Source organism: Takifugu rubripes, chromosome 4, assembly GCF_901000725.2.
Source record: "Takifugu rubripes chromosome 4, fTakRub1.2, whole genome shotgun sequence".
In the NCBI taxonomy this organism is placed as follows: Eukaryota; Metazoa; Chordata; class Actinopteri; order Tetraodontiformes; family Tetraodontidae; genus Takifugu; species Takifugu rubripes.
Window position 1 is genome coordinate 12,946,134 of NC_042288.1, and position 20,762 is coordinate 12,966,895.

General features: G+C 41.9%; 2 protein-coding genes and 1 non-coding gene across 5 annotated transcripts; all 3 read left to right on the forward strand.

Moving 5' to 3' along the window:
- The first annotated feature begins 1,107 nt into the window (after positions 1-1,107).
- On the forward strand, positions 1,108-9,195 carry pprc1 (PPARG related coactivator 1). The gene is made up of 14 exons (XM_011603365.2): positions 1,108-1,287; positions 2,931-3,026; positions 3,124-3,273; positions 3,452-3,532; positions 3,620-5,441; positions 5,555-5,608; positions 6,202-6,262; positions 6,423-6,490; positions 6,580-7,264; positions 7,338-7,517; positions 7,614-7,692; positions 7,772-7,893; positions 8,198-8,349; positions 8,733-9,195. Exons 1-14 carry the CDS (start codon positions 1,207-1,209, stop codon positions 8,831-8,833), a joined length of 3,732 nt encoding a protein of 1,243 aa, XP_011601667.2. The 5' UTR covers positions 1,108-1,206; the 3' UTR covers positions 8,834-9,195.
- On the forward strand, positions 7,970-8,109 carry LOC115249731 (small nucleolar RNA SNORA50). The gene has a single exon (XR_003888413.1). It is a non-coding gene; the product is annotated as a small nucleolar RNA SNORA50 (small nucleolar RNA).
- A 731-nt stretch (positions 9,196-9,926) lies between the features above and the next one.
- oga (O-GlcNAcase) lies at positions 9,927-20,604 on the forward strand. Of its 3 annotated transcripts, none has more exons than XM_029834897.1 (19): positions 9,927-10,394; positions 10,755-10,806; positions 10,889-10,986; positions 11,115-11,245; positions 11,337-11,508; positions 11,590-11,688; positions 11,976-12,260; positions 12,328-12,486; positions 12,631-12,821; positions 12,979-13,221; positions 13,309-13,512; positions 13,865-14,039; positions 15,377-15,430; positions 16,660-16,745; positions 17,696-17,800; positions 18,004-18,092; positions 18,175-18,367; positions 18,515-18,674; positions 18,758-20,604. In XM_029834897.1, the coding sequence occupies exons 1-19, from the start codon at positions 10,229-10,231 to the stop codon at positions 18,892-18,894; spliced, it is 2,799 nt and encodes a 932-aa protein (XP_029690757.1). In that variant the 5' UTR covers positions 9,927-10,228; the 3' UTR covers positions 18,895-20,604. The 3 variants fall into 3 exon arrangements, with proteins under 3 accessions (XP_029690757.1, XP_029690758.1, XP_011601668.2); XM_029834898.1 differs by having other exon boundaries at positions 12,718-12,821; XM_011603366.2 differs by lacking the exon at positions 15,377-15,430.
- The last annotated feature ends 158 nt before the right edge of the window (positions 20,605-20,762 follow it).

A 20,762-nucleotide genomic window follows, 5' to 3' on the forward strand; every position in this document is an offset into this window, starting at 1 on the left:
AGGGCCCTCTTGTGGAGAAATGAAGCATTACAAGAGTGAAAGAAGACGCTGTCAGTGTCTCGTTGAGACATTAACATTTAGGGCGCCCTCATTATTAATGACACCACAAACAAGTGCAAACAGCGGCTTTTAAATAATAATTACGTTAAAGCAGATTCCTAACCTGACTATCACGGTAACTGAAATTTTATGAAGTACATTAAAAAATAATAATAATAAATGTGTGTGCTTTCAAAATAGGATCACACCAGCTCCAGTAAATTATACTGTACAGCACTTTATTTCATATATGTATATTTCGAGAGTGAATCAGTCATACTAATAAATGTGAGAACAGAAATGCGACAGGTTACATCTCCACGTTTATCGGTGTTAAAGTTATTCTATTATGAACCATGTCTTTATTTTAAAAGAACGGATCCAGCAGCTAAAAATAGGAAGGAAAGTGATAAAGTCTTCTTTTCTGGTCTCAGATGAAATATTTCTGACCACTGCACCAGGTCTATTTATAGTTTATTTATTTGCACATTGCTTTTTTCTTTCCTCATTTTATTTCTCGTGTTGTTATTTTTGAAACGGATCTTGAGACCTAACAACTTCATCACCAGTGCTTCCTGCTGTAATTATTGTGCAAATGCAAATAGCTAAATCTGGCAGCTTGTGATAAGCAGTTAATTATTACTGCTCATTACATCTTTCATTCATGATTAGCACGTTTAAAGCATAAACTATATTGAAACTAGAAAGTCTTCATTTCTAATTAATGTTTACAAGGATTTTGCAGTAAAACAAACATCAAGGTTACAAATTTAAGTTTTGTGTGATGTGTTGCCAGTAATGAGGTGTTTTGCACGGCTGTCAGGATAGTTTTATACCAGTCAAAACGTTGCTCCCCCCCCCCCAAAAAAAATCACAATGGCCTGACACAGGCTGAACAAACAACAAAGATAAAGCCGTAAAATGTATAGATTTCTCAGCTAAAACCTTGAATGAGCAGCTCTTGTGGATCTTGGGTTATAATGAGTCAGTTTCCGCCCTACGGATGATCAAACGTATAAAAGGAACCGACCCTCCACCTCGAGGCCCCCTCTGCGTCATTTTTGCCGGGAATGTAAGACCACGTGTCTTTTGCCGGCACGCCATTCCGACCAATCAGCGCCTCCGTTCTTCTCATTCGGAAGCCAGTCCGGAGCTGGAGTACACAAGATGGCGGCGCGGTGGGGCGCAGGCGAAGAGACTTTAACTGCGTGCAATATGGATTTATTTCAACTGGACAAATTAGATGGGGTAAAGTAGAGGTGTTACCATATTATACGTCGCATGTTCTCGCTGTTAACAGTTTTCCGGGCGTTTATCGAAGCCGAAGGCGGCGTGTTGTGTGTTCGGGCTGTGGACCGCACATGGAAAAGTGACACGTGGATGCGTCTGAAGTATCATTAGTTAGACTTAATAAGAAATTCTTGAGGTTTTGTAGCGCTGTTGTCTTGGAAACCCTTTAATCGTGACTTTATTGAGTAATGCGTAGTGATTAATTCAGAAAGTTGTGTGCATTTGTACGTCTACGTTAACTGATGACTCGGTCTGGCTTGACGTGAACGGCATTTCCTCTCGGCTTTACAAGTAAATGGTGACGTGACAGTCTTGTATTTGAATAATAGTTGGCTTTGTTAATTTTCCCTTTGTATATTGAATAAAATGTATGCGTATTTAAGCCATTTTCCTTGGTTAAGGTGTAAAAGTACGGGGTGTACTCTGAATTTGCACGTGGTAACAATCCCTTCAACATGCTAGCCACCCTGCTCTTGTCGTTGTGGCATATTTTAATCATGGTGCACATTGACAGGTGCATTGCTGTAACGTGCACGTGTCTGTTGATGTCCCTCACACCTATACGAGTTTTAATCCCCCCCACCGACTCACTAGCAGGTTATTGATTCTATTCTATTCATTCAAACTGTGTATACCCACATGTGGCTCGATGAATCACATGTCGGCTTCATTCACACATGCGCAGTTTGTTTTTTTGTTTTTTGCGTCAAGCACGTTTAAATTTCAGTCGACACCCTTCCATGACGCCTCCAGACGGCCTGCTCGTTTTAAATTACTAATATAACAAATTCCACTCTGGTCGTGACATGCTGATTAGACAAATGTCGATCTGGTGCGGAAGGAGAACCCCCCCGTTGCGTTTGTTGTAGTGTAACACGTGGGTTTTGGATCGTGCGTGTGGAGGGACTGAGGTAAGGCCCAAACATGTCTGCGCACGGGGTGCATGTGTTGGTAGATACACGTGGGGCTGCAGGCAGAGAAAGCTGCGTGATGTTTGCAGATGTGTTGTGTTGCAGGGGACCTGTGGATTAGTGAACATTCCAGGGGATCTGACTGATCATGGCACAGTCGCTAGATTTGTGAGGGATCACTAGAACTTGTAACATTTGATTGTTTTCAATGTTCACTTCACCATTCACCCTTGCTTTAAATGCCACACCTGACAGTGTTTTTCTGTACAAACTTTGACAAGTCTTTACAAAATATTTTACTCTTAAATCATTTCCTACAGTTAACGATACCGGTTTAGTTATGTTGGAACATTTTCCTGAGTAAAGTCATGGGAAACTTCACATGCCTTTTTTTTTAGATATAGTAAATAGATCAAATGAGATATTTAAATATTTAGAAAAGTTGTATTTGATGTAAGTGCATGTCAACTATAATGATTACAGCAGATCTCTAAAAATTCTGATGACCTTAATTTAAATTTACAATGATTAAAATGTGAAGCTCGGTCTCATAAATTTACTTGACTGCAAGTATTTGGATAAATAACTTGCTCCATGTATTGTTGGGTTAGGTCTTCTAGCCTTAACTTTTACATGACTTAAGTTCTACCTTTCCAAAAGTTACAAATTATTTTTTTTTTTTCCTTCTAGACTTCTACTTTGAGTTCTGAGGAAACGCTGGAGGCTCTCCAAAACTGCTTAGACCCCTCTATCCTTTCGATCTTTGAGGACGCACCAACAATAGAGGTAAGACTTGTTTCGCGACTAATTTTATGGTGGCTCGTTTCAGCCCTCTAATGTAAATATTGTGCCATTCATTATATTCTGAATTCTTTCTGTGCAGACTAAAGGACTAGATGAAGAGAGTGAAGCTACGCTGCTAACAGCCTTGACGGAGATTCTTGATAATGTGGATGATGAGAACTTGTCCCCGTTTGACACACTCCCTGATTCAGACCTGCTGTCGGGTCAGAAGGCAAGGGAACACTCGCCGGTGGGTTTCCAGCTCTCAGAAATAAGTCTACATATGCCTCTCAAATTCCTGCCCCCCCAATCAGGCCTTAGCAAAGAATGAACGGGGCTGGAAGAAAAAAAAAAAACTGCTGACACATGTGGTTCTTTTTAAGTAGGAGGTATTACTGACTGTTACTCTTTCCGTGTTTTGTCTGCAGTTTAGAAGACTGCTCTGTCTGTCTCGTTCACCCCCAGAAAAAGAAACACTATGTAATGGAAGACCCTCAGTAACTGGAAAGGTAGTTTTGTTTTTTCGTGTGCATTATAGACACTTGTTAAGCAGATACATTTTCAGGATTGATTTAGTCTTGTCTTACTTTCTGCAGAGCCTTCCAAGGATAAAAACAGACACTCTCCAGAGGAGTGATGGGGAAGATGAGGAAGATGGTTCCCTCACTTTGAGTCCAATAGGGCACAGTTTACTGCCTGATAATAAACTCCCAGACTGGGAGGGTCTGGCCATCCCATTTCCTGTTAACTTTGAGCAAGAGGGTCAAGATGGTGTTTCAGTCAGTCTGGGAGACCTGGTCCGGCAAATGCACCCATACTGTATGACAATTTCTGTAGAGAATGAGGAGGGGGAACAGATCTTGCCCGAAGGAGGCATCTTACTTGAAGTCGTGGATCAGGGTGAAAATGGAGAACCGATTTTGGCGATCCCGGACATGGATCTTCCAGTCTCTCTTCCGTGTAAAGAACAGTCAAAAAATGAGAAGCTTTCGGATGAAACCTCAAACAGTTCAGAGCGTGTTGTCGATGATAATGGAATCCACAGTAAGGCCCCGGCAAACATTGCATCCCCTTTAGAACCAGTTACTTCAGATACAAAAGCGGAGATGGTAATTCCAAGACGGGAGGGGATTAAAGAGAAAAGCCCCTCTCGGAGGAAAAAGAAGAAGAAGAAGAAAACAAAGACAAAGTGCCAACCAAAACCTGTGGGAGGGAATAACCTGCAGGTACAGCCCACAGAGCCTGAGGATAGCTTGGTAAAAGAAGGGATGAAAGACAATGTGGCGAAGGTGCTCCCTGAACCAGCATTGCCTTTACCTGTGAAACCAAATACAATCCCAAATGTGCCATTCACTGAGCCTGAAATAAACGAGCAGATTCAAACACCTGCATTACCGAGACTCCAGAAAACAGCTTCAAATGCACCACCTGATACGAGTGGGTCCATCACAGTGGCGTGCTCGCAGCAGTCCAGTGAAAGGCCTGGACATCTGGATCCAGTCTCTGAGGAAATGGAAGGCTCATTAGCAGCACCTCTGGTGTCCTCAGACACTCCCAGGTCTCCTTCCCAACCTATCTCACCAGATGTGAGCGATAGTCCTCCCCCCGTGGCTCCTTCGTTTACCGAACCAAAGCCTAAATCGCTTAGTTTAGCCGAGTACCGCCAACTCAGACAGCAGAAGAAGCCGACTCCGGTGGAAAAGATGGATGGTAACAACAGCTCAAAGTGGCCCAGCCTTCCAGTACTTCCTAAGGAGCTTCTACCTATTCCTTGCCTTCCCAACCTAAGCACTAGAGATCCAAGGTGCACTAACCTTCATACTGGAAGGAGGGTAGTGGAGGACGTCAAACCAGCTTGGCAGCCAAGGGGCCCATGTGCACCACCCACCCCTGAGGCACTGTTGGTGCCTCCAGCTTACATGGTTTCCTCGACAAGCAAGGTTCCTGCTGTTGAACCCCAGAAGACACTCGAAACTTCAAAATCACCTATTTCCCAAACCTCTCCACATCTCACTGCTAATTCCATTGATAATGGGGCCGTAGAGCAGCACATCACTACAGTCCCATCCGCTCCTTCACATCCCTTAAAATCTGAGAAACCTTACAAATCACCCACATCAGGTGGGGAAAGTCGCCCTGCACTTTTAGAAGGGAATGCCAGGTTTAATCAAAGGGTTTTACAGCTCCAAACCCGTCTTAGAACCACTACAGAGGAAGTTGAATCTGCTGCTGCCTCATCTGCTAACGTGGAAGAGCGTGGTGCTTTTTTCATGAAAGGTCAGGAGATCAGTGTTAGCACCGTGACTGATGAAGCCACTGCAGTGTCTGAAAATAAAGATAACCCTCGTACAGTAGGAAAAGCCCAAAAGCCAAAGACCTCCACACAGGAGCTTATCGAGGCTTTCACCAGTGAAATAGGTGGGTTAGGTTTTAACATCATACTTAAATTTGTGTTCCACATTTGAGCAGGTTTTGTTATAACACCTCCTTTTTTGCTTTAATAATTAAAAATTGTCTTCATGTTATTATAGGTATTGAAGCTCCTGATTTGACCAGCTTGTTAGAGCAGTTTGAAGAAACCCAAGGTAATCATTCATTAATTCAACTTTATTTTCTTGCTGAAGTACAAGTGAGGAGATTTTTTAATTTAAAGTTATGTTGGTGCCATGTTGGGCTGCTAGTGTCATTTCTGAGGTTACTGTTACTTGCAACAGGGCATAGAGAAGACCAAATGCTCTCAGCGAGGCTCTGTGCTCCTCCATTTTTAAACTTTATCTGAGCCTCCGCAAGAAATATTTAGACTACTGGAAATATTGGCAGTTTCATTTTAAAAAAAAAATCTAAATAGAAACATCGCCTTTTAATAAAAGCTCACTGCTGCAGAGTAGGCGCTTTGTATTCGTCTGCTCTGCTGGTGGAATTCTGCTCTGTCGGCAAATCCATTTAACTCTCACCCTGCTGTTTTGGTGAATGTTTATGCCCCGAACAAGTGACTTAACTCCATGCTATTATCCATGTCAGTGGACTGTGTAATGATTTGTTATTTTAGCCACATGCTCACCATTTTCAGAATCTTTAAACCAATAACGGTGCACAAGTGATTATATGCATAGTTGGTTCTGCTGGTTAAAACTATATTTATGAAAGTAAAATGATTCCTTTTCCCTTTTCTCATCAGCCAAAGAGGAACAATGTGTGCTGGGGGTCTCTGGTAGAGCAGCAGCTGTAGGAAACTCTGGGTGAGTTACCCTACAGCACTAATGCTGCTCTTGGAGTGATGGAGTTCTGTTTTGCCAAGACCTACCACAAACTGTGATTATTTCAGGAATGGCTGTGTTGTGGTGATAAAGTCTGCTGGGAGCAGAGTTGTATTTATAAGCTTTTTTACCACCTTTGCAGCTTTGATGCAGTTCCTGAGAAAACTGTTGTGGAACGTGTGAGAGTGAATGACCTTTCAAGCACCGCAGGTAATTTAACATTTTCCTCTTTAACCCAGTTTAACTTTACCAAACTCGGATAATTCCATGAATAAAATTGTGGCACGCCTTTGCTTCAGCTCTGACCCCTCCAGCTACTCCTCCACATCAGATGTGGAAACCACTGGCCCCTGTGGCCTTGCTGGGGAAGGGCAAAGCCACCGAGGTCTTCAAGTCCAGCCCATCTAAAGTTATCCAGATAGAAGCACGGCCTCTACCCTCTTTTAGGTCCCGCAGCAGACCCACTCCCGTTGCTGCACACACTGTCGCCCCAGAAGTGGCATGCATGGATCATGACTATTGCCTCTACAACAAAAGCACAGGAGAAACAGGCAAGCGCTGGAACATCAAACAACAATCTGTCATCACTATTAAACCCATCAAGCCCACAACGACCACTGTACAGACTCCTCCAGCTGCTCCAGTCTCGTCGGCCCCTCTGATTCCAAATGCAACCAAAGCAGAAAGTGTTCTGATGACAGCTGCCCCGGATCACAGAACTGATCGGATGGAAAACAGCTCCGTTTTGGAGTCTCCTGATGCTTCACCTACACAGCAGGAGACTTTCACGGAGGAAAATTCCAGGAAAGGCCCATTTGGGAGATCCTACCGTCAGCATGTGGCTTCTCACTCTCTCGAACCTAAACAGACAACCCGCAGCCGCTCTAGAAAAAGATCCCATCGTTCCCCCAGCCCCTTATCCAGCAGTTCAGATTCAGATTCCTCTAGATCTCGGTCCAGATCAAGTTCACCCTCCAAGAAAAGGTGAGGATGCTTAAAGTATTTTGCTAATGTGTAATCTGTTGTTCAGCGCTAATGTTGTGTCTCTCCTCTCCAGATATCGTCGCCATCACTCTAACAGGAGCTCCAGCTCGTCATCTCATTCTAGCTCTGTGTCCCAGTCACCACCCAGGAGGAGGAGGTACTCGTACTCCTCCTCACGTTCTGGCTCCTGGAGTCGCTCTAGGTCACGTTCTGTATCCCCTGAGAGAGTAAAACAGAGCAGAAGGTTGTATAGGTATGTCTTTGGGAGTCGGGCTCATTTAGCTTCTTCTTATCATTTGTCTTGTAGTTATACAAAGGTTTTTAACTAAATACAATTTGTCTTCCTCAGACCCTCATTGAGACCTGGCTTTGTTCAGAGTGCAAAGACAAATTTGGAAATGGTGAAGAAAACTAAAGAGAGAGCAATTGTAAGTTATCGTGGTATCAAAAGAAAATTGGTGAATTTTTAAATGTCAGTGATGTGATTTCGCTGTGTTGCTCTGTTAGGAAGAGCGTCGGGTTGTTTACGTTGGTCGAATAAGGGGAACAATGACGCAAAAAGAACTTAAAGAGCGCTTCTCTTTATTTGGAGAGATCGAAGACTGCACCCTGCACTTTAGGAATCATGGGTAAATACAAAATCACTTTACTTTTGAAATCATGAATTCCTGCATCTACTCTTATGAGCTGTATAATGTGAGCACACTGCACTGTCTTTGAACCTGACCGGTCCTGTCGGTGACCTCTTAGGCCAAGCGACAGTGCTACATGAAATCCAAACTTGTTCATAACTGGGGCAACCTGACAACAATCTCATGTTGCTCTTTTAAAAGCAAGTCACATCTAAATTCCATACACGCTTGACCTCTGACCTTCAGGCCGTGACAATCTGGATATGAATAAAGTGTCCCTCCCCCCCTTCATCTGTCATAGGGACAACTATGGGTTTGTGACATATTACGACACCAAGGATGCTTTTGCTGCTATTGAGAATGGATTCAAGCTACGCAAACCCGATGAGCTGCCATTTGATCTCTGTTTTGGTGGAAGAAGACAGTTCTGCCAGACCAGCTATGCTGACCTAGGTATTCCAAATAGCACCTTCTAGCCATGAAATGAGGTGTTTTGCCAGATTAAAAATACCACAACAAATGGTAAAATGAGCTATGGGGATAATAAAAGTAGAAACTGACATCCAGGAACGCTAAACTAGTTGTATATCAGCTGTAAATGGGGCCTTTGTCTTCCATCATTGGCTTGCAAGGGATCATTCATTTAATCATTGATCTTTGGCTTTGAAATTTTCTGTGACTTGACCTGGTTCACTGACCTGTTCAGTTAAACACAAACATGACATTATTGTGGATCAGAAGCAATTTAATAAATGGTTCAGCAGGATGTAAAAGTGGTCTTACTACAGTATGAAATTTACGTAAAATCCTGTCTTGTGTTTCTTGTCCCTCCGTAGATTCAAGTACAGAGTACGAACCATACCCTGCAAAGGGCAAGTTTCATGCACTAGACTTTGACACTTTACTAAAGCAGGCCCAGCAGAATCTGAAGAGGTAACGGGAGGCCTGCAGGAGGAAGCAGCTGACACTTACCTCAGAGCCAATCAATGGCTCCCAGACTGCAACACTGTCTTGACCTTTTAGTTGTTGCATTACTTGTGTTTGTTTTCCCTTTTTTGTTGTTTCTGCAAGCTAACACCTTCTATTGAAGTGAAGATTTGTAATGAAAGTAGCAAAAGAAAAAAAATGGAATAAGTAAAATTAAATAATTTTTTTAAACATTTATTTAAATGTAAAATTCAATTTGAATTGTATTGAGAAACATTTTTAAAAGTGGAATGGGGTAAGTGGAATGGAGCTCCCTAATGACTGGGAGTAGGTGGTAATACAAACCTAAATAAAAAAACATTGAATGCTGTGTTTTTGCTGATTTATTTTTATAAGAGTTTATGCATCAAGCACATTATGATTCATTAAAAGAATAGAAAAAGCTGATAGGGTGACAGTCATGTATAAGGGGCACGTTTTAGTTGGAAAACTATCTCCCCCAAAGGAAGAGGTTCTGTGACTGTTATGGAATTTAATGAAATTGTCATTGATCATAAAGCAATGCAACCTACAATTAGATGACCTTGTGTTATTACTGCTATTCTGTGGTGAAATGATGTGCTCTGTGGAGGTCTGCTCTGTATTTTTTTTCTAATTGGTCTCAAGGTAAAATGTATTACGGTAAACTAAAAAATGTTTTAAAAATATATAGTTGCCATATTATGGCAAGTAGGTTTCAAGGCCTCACTGCTCCTACAGTAGATCTTTAGAAAGATTTCCTACGTTGGGGGTATTCTCCATTTGAATTTATGGTAAATACTTAGTTTCGATGCTACTCTCATGACAATAGTAAAACCTTTAAATAATTTTAAGCCTTTGTGGTTAATTTAGGTCTTACTGAATGTGTATTCTATTGACTTCATATGCACTAGCGTTGGACGAAATCGCGGCATAAATTTAGCCAAGCTTTATAAAAATATTGAAGCGATAACGGGCCCGTTCTTATGCGCAGCGTGGTTAAGAAAAGGGTCATCTATCTCTTTAAATCGGTGACATGTTGGCTGGTGATTGTCACGCAGATCCAGATCTGACTGGTTTGATCCGGTTTCGTGAGCATGCGCACTCGGTGTAAACAGGAAGAACGAACGAAAACTGGGGCAAATCTACTGTCGGGAGATGAACATGAAGCAGGAAAAAAACAACAGTCGTCGTATCCGTTAATATACAAAATAACATTTTTTTAAAAAGTCGCGTTGTTTAGAAGCAAATGCTAATCATTTAATCAGGTTTTTATTACCCACGACGGTTTGATCTTTTTCATTTGTCTGCTAAAGCGCGTTGAACAACCAGCAATACCTGATTTCAGTGGGTTATTTACTGGCGTTAGCAATACGATTTTTAAGCAATGGTTCAAAACGACAAGACGACGGAGGCTCCTCCATTAGGCGGTGAGCAGAGCCCCAACCCAGTCTCCGGAGAGGTTTGTGCCGAGGCCCCCGGCCCGGTGGAAGAGCCCGGCATTGCAGTCGAAACGACGGGCCTTAGAAAATTCACAAGTGGAGTCGTTGAAGGTAAGTTGCATCCAATAAAATGCTTTCTTTCATAAGGCTCACGACAAACGATTGAACGGAGATATATATCGTCTTAGAAGTAGGTGGGTATTAATTTTGACGCATTTAGTCAGTCGTTATCAGTCTGCTTACTACATATTTGGACAGTAACAATATTTAAGTGACGGCTTCAAAGAAGCCGAGTCACTACAAGTGCATCACAATTTCGATCTAGTGATCTACAGTCAAAGTTGTTAAACCTAAATTCGCTCACATGATAGCTAAAACGAGCTTAATTTAGCTAACATGTCAGCTAAATTAGCTTAGCAGTTATTGGCTCGTTTTGGACCAGAACACTGAAAATGCTATTTTCCACTGCAGGTTTTTACGGTCGCCCATGGACAATGGAGCAGAGAAAAGAGCTCTTCAGACGGTATGAGTAACCATGGACAGTATCTGTAACGTGGTTACGCGTTGTAAGGTGCTATAGTGACATTAAACATTGTATTAAACAGGCAACAGAAATGGGGACTGAACACATACCTTTATGCACCCAAAGATGATTACAAGCACAGGATGTTCTGGAGAGAGCTCTACTCAGTAGAGGAAGCAGGTGATTACAGTTACATTTCTTTGCACAATTTGTCTTGAGGCAGAACTACAAACCTAGAGGTGAAAACCTGTCTTCAGATAAGTCTTTATAATTGCACAGATTTGACTCTTTCCACATTTATCTTGTAGAGCAACTCATGACCTTAATTAGCGCCGCTAAAGAACATGCAATAGAGTTCATATATGCCATTTCTCCTGGACTGGACATAACCTTTTCCAATCAAAAAGAGGTATCTGCACTTAAGAGGAAGCTTGATCAGGTATTGAAACATTAGTGATTCTGTAAATGTGCATTGTATAATATACATCTTTCCATTTACTGTAATAACTATTTATTTCACCACTCCTCAGGTTACTCACTTTGGCTGTAAATCATTTGCCTTACTTTTTGATGACATTGATCACAACATGTGCCCAGCCGATAAAGAGGTGTTCAGCTCATTTGCGCAGGCTCAGGTTTCAATTACCAATGAGATCTACCAATACCTAGGAGAGCCAGAAACCTTCCTTTTCTGCCCAACAGGTACCTGTGAAGTGCATCAAAATCATTTTCATGTTTTCACAGCTGTTTCATGTAACCATGATTTCTGTTGTTCAAATCCAGAGTACTGTGGAACTCTTTGCTACCCAAATGTCGCTCAGTCTCCCTACCTCCGTACAGTAGGAGAAAAGCTACTGCCTGGTATTGATGTGCTGTGGACGGGTGAGTTTAAAGCCACTTCCACCTCATGCCCCTCGTAAAAAAAAAACCAAATTTTTACCCACATTATTACGGTATACTCTTAATGAAGAAACATGGGACAATTCTGAATATATTGCATGAGCTCTGGACACCAAACTTGGTTGAGATATTTTTCATTTTATTCAAGAGAGCAAGGCCATGTTTTCTTTGTTCAGTAGAACAAATCTCTTATTCATAGCCTTATGCAAAATTGTTCCCATTAGTCGACTGTGTATCATAGTGAGAACTGTTTGTTTCCTTCTCTGTAGGACCAAAGGTGGTGTCCAAAGATATCTCAGTGGAGTCTATTGAGGAAGTATCAAAAATCCTGAGAAGAGCCCCTGTCATCTGGGACAACATTCATGCCAATGACTATGATCAGAAGAGACTGTTCTTGGGCCCATATAAGGGCCGCTCCACAGAGCTCATTCCAAGGCTGAAGGGAGTCCTCACCAACCCAAACTGTGAATTTGAGTCCAACTTTGTAGCGATCCACACTCTGGCCACCTGGTACAAATCTAATATGAACGGAGTACGCAAGGATGTGGTGATGAGTAAGTGTTAAAATTGCATACAAATACACTGTGTATGTCAGTCAATAATATTCTTTCCCTTTACCAGCTGATGGTGAGGACAGCACAGTGTCTATCCAGATTAAGTTAGAAAATGAGGGCAGCGATGAAGAATTGGAGACAGATATGCTCTATAGCCCACAGCTCGCTCTGAAGCTGGCCCTTACAGAATGGCTTGGGGAATTTTGTGTTCCTCGTCAATACAACAGTAAGCCAAGTATCATTCTATCACACCCTTCTTTAGAAATTGCTTCTGAAGAAGTTACATTTGAGCATAACTAATATTATTGATGCATTTATAATAATCATGCAATTTAACAACATAATACTGAAGCTCAACTTTTTATTTCAGGCAATCAGGTGTCTCAGGGTGGTATCAAAGGCACAGCCATTGATGTCTCATCCATGCCTCCTCCCTCTCTCTGCTCTTCCACAACAGTCACCACGGTATTCCAGCAGCCCATTATGTCTCCGGCCATACCGCCTCTCTGTCTGGATCAACTTCCACACCCTATGGCAAAAGTTCCTCAGGAGGAAGAGGAGGTAAGCTGAACAATAAAGTTCCATTTCCTCTCTACCGTGAATTCATTGGACAATGCTCGTTATTTTTTTTATTTGGCCTAAATAGTTTGCCAATTTTGGTAATGCATTACCTTCAGTTTATAGGTTATAGTTTTTAATCATTTTTATGTGTTTGCAGGTGGAAGTAGAGAAGAAGGACTCAGATGAAGAGCCCATGGAAATGGTGGTTGAGAAGATGACGGATGATCCTGAAGTGGAGAAGCACGTTGGTGTTATCCTAACTGAAAAAATGGCCGAGGACCTGAAGCCCATGGATTTAGACAAAGAGAATTTAGCAGAGTCAAAGTGCCCTGAAGAGATCCTTCAGGAGGACTCTGGGAGCGACATCGCCCCCATGCAGACAGATGACCAGGTCAAACAGGTGCATGAAACATTTGTCTCTTTCCTCCTCTGTATGTATGAAACAAAAATATAATGTTAAAATACCTTAAAAAACTTTATTTTTTAGGATATGTTTGTACCTGGGCCAGATGAAAAGCCTCTCTTCACAGCAGAACCAATCACAATCGAAGACTTGAACCTGTTGGCAGAGCTCTTTTATCTGCCTTATGAACACGGCAACAAGGCTGTGCAGATGCTGCGGGAGTTTAACTGGCTACGAGCTAACAGCAGCGTCGTCAGTGTCAACTGCAAGCGCAAGGAATCTGACAAGGTTGGTTGCTTTGGTTTAAAAATGGCTGTAAAAACAGAAAATAGGTTCTCCATTAACATTTGTCTGGAGTATGTGGTTGCTGGAAACAAAATGGTGGACATGTGTTATCATCTTTGTCCACTGGGTGGTGCAGTTTGCAAGAAAGTTGTTATAGCGGGTAGTTGTCAACTGCAGCTTCGCTGGCTTTAATATCTCATAGAAAGCACAGGTTCTAATAGTACAATGTTGAAACTTAGCACCTGTATAAATTATTTTCACACATAATGTTAAAAGAAATAAGTGCTTCTCTTGAAATACCAAATAAAATCCATAAAATTTGAGTATTATGATTTAACTTTTGTTTTAAATACAGGCAGCAGAATGGCAAGCAAGAGCTGAGAAGTTTGAGGAGATGTGCTGTTCAGTCATCCAGATGTTTGCACGGCTATCGAATTCAGCCAACCGCACCATCCTCTACGACCTGTACCCCTATATCTGGGACATTAAGAGCATCATTTCTATGGTCAAGTCTTTTGTTCAGTGGTTAGGTATGTATGATTGGGACTGTAACACACTTCCTCTGTTGAGCATAAGCAATAATGAGTTTTTTATGCTTATTATTCTCAGAGACTCTGCTTAGTGGAAGAAGTGCACAAATAAGTCAGATATAAATTCCAAAAAAAAATTATCACTTAGCTGCATGGTTTATATTGTATTTCAATTAGATATTGGTTTATTGAACCAATTTACTGTGCAATTAAATGAATAATTTCTAGTTCAGAGTTTTTGGGCACCACCTTTAAAAAGGTGAAATGTAGTAGTGTCGCGTTCTACATGGAGACAGTTAATCAGTGAACCTAGAATAGGTCTCTTCAAGCTCTTAATAGTTAGAGTTGATCATTTGGTGTTTTGTTTTATTTTGTTCCACGCAATGAATGCTTTCTTTATTTACCAGACTAAATGCCACTTGCACTGGTTCCATCCTCATTTTTATTACGACTGGACCTGTGAAATCTAAATTTGTGGCAAACATCCCAGCAGGGTTATTGCTGCTTGCTGTGTCTCCAGAAACATCACCACTGCGTTCTCTCACAGACACACTTGCTTCCATCTCTCTGTCTCTGGGAAGGGCGAGACCCCCTCCTTCCTCCATGCCCTAGCGCGCTCGCGAGCTTGGAGAGCAAGTTGACTGACTGACTGTGGAAGGCCATTCTGATGCATAAAAACTGAATCTCAAATATGAGAATTGATCTATTTGATATGTGGATTCGAAGGATGGTTACAAGTTGTGGCCAAAATGGTGGATCTAAAATCATTTGCTCATACTCCATCATAGTGAACACTCCTCTCTCTTCTGTTCTCACTCTTTCTTCTTCTCTCTTTCTCACTTCTCTTTTCAAATCCTAATCTTCCAAATAGTACACTGTGATGCAGAATGAGTGAAAATATGCCCCCTGAGAACCATTCCATCTCTTTTGGGGTGTTTTTTTTCAATAGTCTGAAGCACCAGCATGGCCCGTAGGTTACGTTGTAACCCAGTTTCATTCACAGGTTTCTGCCCTGTCCAGCTGGTAAAGCTGAGGATTCTAGTACACAGCAGGCAGCATCTCCATGCTGGCAAAGCCACACCTGAATTCACACTCGCAATTCCCAGAAAGTGACTTGTCTCTGAAACATCTTTGAGAGTGTTGTCCTCCGTTACCCATAAATTTGATGTGCTGAGGTGCCTAAACATCGACTTCTGTCGTATCTACTCAATTGGCTCCTTGTTTTACTGTGAACAGAAGCTGTGCAGCTGGCACCTAGTCACAACCTCCATGGTTATTGCTCTGAGAACACTTACTAATGACTATTTTCTATTGTTTTCTCCCTTCGCTGTGTACAGATGGAAGAATCCACAGTACAAGTTTCTACTGCTATTGGATCGACAGTGGCCGATGTATGCAGTGTTGGCGTTGTCTTTTTCCTCTGTTCGTGTTTAAACAAATTTGTCGTTCTTTTGTAAAGTAGATTTCTAAATTTTTAAATGGATTTGGAGGAAAGGAAGCAGTCTTCCGGATGAAGTCACATTTTGCGCAGCGATATAGCTTTGAAACGATAACTTCCAAATTTCTCCTTGGCAGCAACACTCTAACTTGTTTTTTTGTTTGTTTTTATCAGTAGGGTAATAAAATGGCCCAGACTAGCCGGATGCACCTACCAAAGGGAACTGGCCCTTGCTTATTCCATCCTCTGAACTTTAACCAATCACAAATATCTTTTTCAGTGTGTAGCAATGACAAATGTGCTGAATTTTGGCATTCAGAATTTTGAGGGCTTTGGGGGCTTTTTAAAATTTGAATATGAGAGTTTGGAGTTCCTCCCGTGGGTGCATCTGTTTGCTGTCTTGGGTTGGTTAATCAAAGGAATTTTAGGTTTCAGGGCGAGGTATCCTTTCCACGCACTGCAATCGGGGTCCCTTTGAGCTTTAGCTGTAACGTATGGCTCTCCTTGTACTTTATACCTGCGGTTGAATTTCATCGGTGGTCCATCTGTTCTGAGTTGAAAGGCCATTGTTTTTGGGAGGTGTTGATGCGGAGGCGTTTTATCCTCCTGGTTTGATGACTCCGTTCCCTGTCATGTGACGAGGCAGACGAGAGAATGTGACTTCACACGGGAGTCTTCGTGGGGTGATGGTAGCTGAAGCTTACTTTGTAGCTGGTTGGAGATTTGTGTTGCAGCTTAAGTTGTCTCTCAACAGAATGGTACCCGAGTCCATCGTCTCTTGTCCTTTTGAGAACATGTGCCTTTCTACTGCATGATGTGACTAATTTTGGAGTCTATAATACGTTTTGAACCAGATTGATATTGAGAGTTTATGCTGTGGAGCACAAAACCTTTTTGAATAATGATTAAAAAGCGAGACTCTAGTAACAGATTTCTTCTTGCAAACATGTAAGCTTTAGTTGCTTGAGCCCCGTTTATATTAGAAAATCGACCGTAAGCGTATAATGACTATATCCTAAGTTGCGTCCTTTTGTGTTTTGATTAGTGGGGAATCATTTATCAATATGACGTATGCCATTAGATACATATGACTCCCTTCTTCCATATCTCCCCACCTGCTTTATCTGTGTCAGAGAGCCCCATCCTTTGGTAACAATGTCCGCTTGGCTCTGCTCCTAACAGGGTGTCGTAGTCAGTCCTCAGCACAATTCCTTAAAGGAGACCAAGAGCCCTGGGCCTTTAGGGGAGGTCTAGCAGGAGAGTTCCAGGTATTCTGATGCACTAAATCTACAGCGATCAAAATGAAAAACAAAATGTCATTGGTAAAGAAGACAAATGGTACCTTAGGTAAAGGGGGCTTTGGTCTGGCAAAGGTCAGCTGATTGTCGTGTACTAGATGTCACAACATCCAGTTTCCCAGGATGCACATGTCTTGTTATTAGTTTGAGACATTGAAGGGACAATTGGTGAATCCCCAGCTTGAAACACCAGCTTAGAGCCAGTTTTGGCAAAGCAGTGACTGATTAATTTGAATTTCTTTCAGCAACTGCCCAAGGAGATGCTGCTTTTCCCTAGCACATGCAGCGCACGCGAGCACGGCTAGGCTTTCATGACGTCTTATTTCTTTGCAGGGAAGCACAGTGCACTAATTGCCAAGCCTTTGCAAGCGCAAGCGTTGCAGCACAAGCGTATGTTGTGAGAAAACTCCATGATCAAAGACACCTGTCAAGCCAGAAAGAAGAAAAACAATACTCATGATGGCAATTGACATAAAATGACTAAGTTAGCTCGTGTTTATTGTTCAACTGGTAGTTTTTTTCCTGGAGTTCTCTCTGTCTCTGCGCACGCATCACTTTTCTCAACAGGAGCGCAGCGATATGTGGCAAAGGGGGGAAAAAAGCATCTCCTTCAGCCAGTAAAGCCTTAGTCAGACCAAACCACGACCCTTTTTTGTAACATTTGGAAATGCGTGTGGCTTTGTTGTGGTATGTTCCTTTGTCAATAATGTAAAAATGAGACTGTTGCCAGTGTTGACTGCTGTCAGATCAATAAGGAAAGTAGTTTACCAGTTCTACTATTAGTATTAAGAGCTTTAAATTCAGAAAAACTCTCTTCGCTGTTTCCTTTTGGTTTGATAGTGGTTAAGTGTAGCAAATACACAGCCAGCAGGAAACAGCCTGGTCTCAGTGAAACTGATCGCTCTTCTCGATGCCCACAGAGATTGTTGCCAATAGACGGAGCAAACGATCTTTTCTACCAACCTCCACCTTCAATGCCAACATCCAAACTCTATTCCATAAGACCTTACTTTCCCAAAGATGAGGTGAGATATGCTCATTGATATGGTGTGATTGCTGAGATTGTGTTGCCCAGTGGTTTGTACTGGATGGTGCTCTGCTTTACTGGTCCTCAGGCTGCTGCATATTTGTGCTGAACGCTGCCGTTGTTTTTGTCTTCACTGTTTTCTGTAGCTGTACACATCTATTACTGTCCCCCACAGTAACAACAGTTGGTCTCTGATTGCAGGCGGCTGTTTATAAAATCTGTAAAGAAATGTACTGTGAGGGAATGGAGGATATACCTGTTGTTGAAGAACCTGACCTCATTGGTGACAGGTAAAACACTCTTCAGTCTGGTCCTGATCTGGAATGGACCACTGTGGTTTCCTGCTTAGCGCTTGACTGCTGTTGTCCACAGGTTAGTGGGAGGTCTGCTGACACTGAGTTCAGAGTACGGCTTTGTGCTTGAGGATGAGGAGGGGATCTGTGGCTACGCCCTGGGTACAGTGGATGTCAAGCCATTCATCAAAAAATGTCAGATGAACTGGATTCCTTTCATGCAGGAGAAATACAACAAGCCTGATGATCAGAAGGATCTCACCGAGGCAGAGGTGGGTCCACCCTGCAGTTGATTACATCATCACGATTATTTTTAGTGTAGTTAGACAATAGACAGCATCTAATACCAGGATGTGGGAGGAAAATGTCTTTCCACTAAATATGAATATTTAGAGTTGCTTTTCTAAAAATCCTTATAGAAGATGATGCTGAGTTTCCATGAAGAGGAGGAAGGACTTCCAGAATCTTTCCTCTCCAAATTCCCCTCGCTCATCAAGGTTGACATTCACGCCAAGGTCACAGACCCAAGTGTGGCCAAAAGCATGATGGGATGTCTCCTGTCTTCTCTCAAGGCCAACGGTGAGTGACAGCAGTCTGACGGTAACCTAACAGATTCAATAAACCCAACATGTTCAAGATTACTTTTTTTTTTCCACTTTCAGGGTCTCTGGGTGCCTTCTGTAAGGTTCATCAGGCTGATAAGAGAATGTTGGACTTCTACGGTAAACTGGGATGTTTTGAAGTGGCCAAAATGGAGGGCTTTCCCAAGGATTTTATCATAATGGGACGCAGTCTGTGAAGAAGAACCGTGCTACAGTAACCAGTGGGGGTGTTTACTGTCTTGATAAGGATTTTTGTACTTTGTTACTCATCGGGCCACATCGTGGACCCTTTGATCCAGTACGTTCATGCATAGAGGTACAGTCATCACAGATGTGCTGTGCTGCTCCCTCATATTAGCCCATCTAGAATCAAGACCCACAGGGAAGAGTTACACCCCAGCTTGGGTGTCCCGCATCCCATTCATATAGGAGGTTGTAACTCAACCTACAGGCTCATTCTCTTCCGGTCCAATACACGGATTCTGCCTGCATGTCTGAGCACAAAGTGCGTATCTGAAAAGGATGCAGAGCGAAGAGTAAAAAAGAGAGAGCCCTGTCCAGGGTTCCTCTTGTGATCACCTCATCCTGTTTTTCCAGGTTGTCAAGTGCTACATGAGAGCTTTTCCTGACCAAATAAACGACTACACCACAGCAACATGTGAGAAACACGAGAAGAAATGTGAAAGATTATGTCTGTACATATCCGGAGGAAAATGTAGCTTTGGGGGTTCGGAAGTCAGACTTAAAAGGAGACAACTTTCTAGAGGCTGAAAGTCTCAAGTATATACCTGAGTTTCTGTTCAAGAATGCAGGACAAACCATCGGTTTACAAACATGGCCCACAGCCTATTTTTGTTCACCTTTTTTGCTTGTTGCCATTTTCTTTTACATATATATTTTTTGTTCTCCCTTTATTTAGGGGGTATTTTTTCCTCTATGATGCCTTTTTGGTTCATTGCCTTCTGGTTTTGGCTTCATATAACATCAGACAACGTATTTACATACACTCAATTTGACATTAGGTTTATTGCTTGTTTTTCGCTCCGGAAAATTACAAAACATTAAGTCACTGACTGATCAGGGTCTCAGAAACCTGCAATAGCAATGCATTTGTCTGCTATAGATCCAATCAGTAAAAATCTACCAAGACTTGGCATCTCATACCAGGCAGTGGTCTTCATTATTGATTTGAGACGTGGCTCGGACTAGGACTGTTCTAAAAATAACCCTTATGCTTCATCACTATTAGATACTCATCTAAGTTTGCTTCTGCCGTATTTTTCAGCTTGTGACGCGGCGTCTTTTCGAACGAATGTCTTATAAGTTGAGCCTTGGTGTCACCACAGTGACTCCTACACTGCTGAATTACAGCTCTTCATTTTTTTTTAGGTTCTCCTCGGTCTATTGAATGTTAATTGTATATACTTAACATTAGGAAGCTTGCTTATGCTGTTCAAAATGTGCATGAGGAGTTTGGAATTGCTTTGAGAGTAATGTTACACATACGAGGTTTGAACCATGAGCACAATACTGTAAATGTTTGGCTGTAATCAGTGTTTATTATTTTTTGTATGATATGTGCGGCCATCTTATGTTCCCTCTCTATGGCCTCATTACGCTGTCTTACGCTGAGCTCTTATCTTGTCTGGTTGTAATTCCGCTATGTTTGAAAACTCCCCTACACAACCACCGGTTTTTACATGTATGGCATTTTATCGGTGTCCTGAACCAACAGGGTTCAATACAAATGGGCTGTGACTGAGAACGGGCTCCAATTATGCAGAGGGGTGATTGAACAGGATTTTTTTTTTTTTTTCTGGAGGGGAGGAGGAATCATGCAATTAACCGTTTACTATGTAGATTTGTATGTAAGATAAGGCTACAAAGTAATAAATCATTATAATTTACATTGTCTTAATCCGTTATTGAGTCCTTGCATGAATATTTTATTTTAAACTAATAACCCTATGGGGGGGGGGGGGTTCTATCTGAAAAACAGATAATTTTGATTGTAATTTCATTTTTTTAATCGAAAAAGCGATCAGTATTTGCGTTATTTATTAAC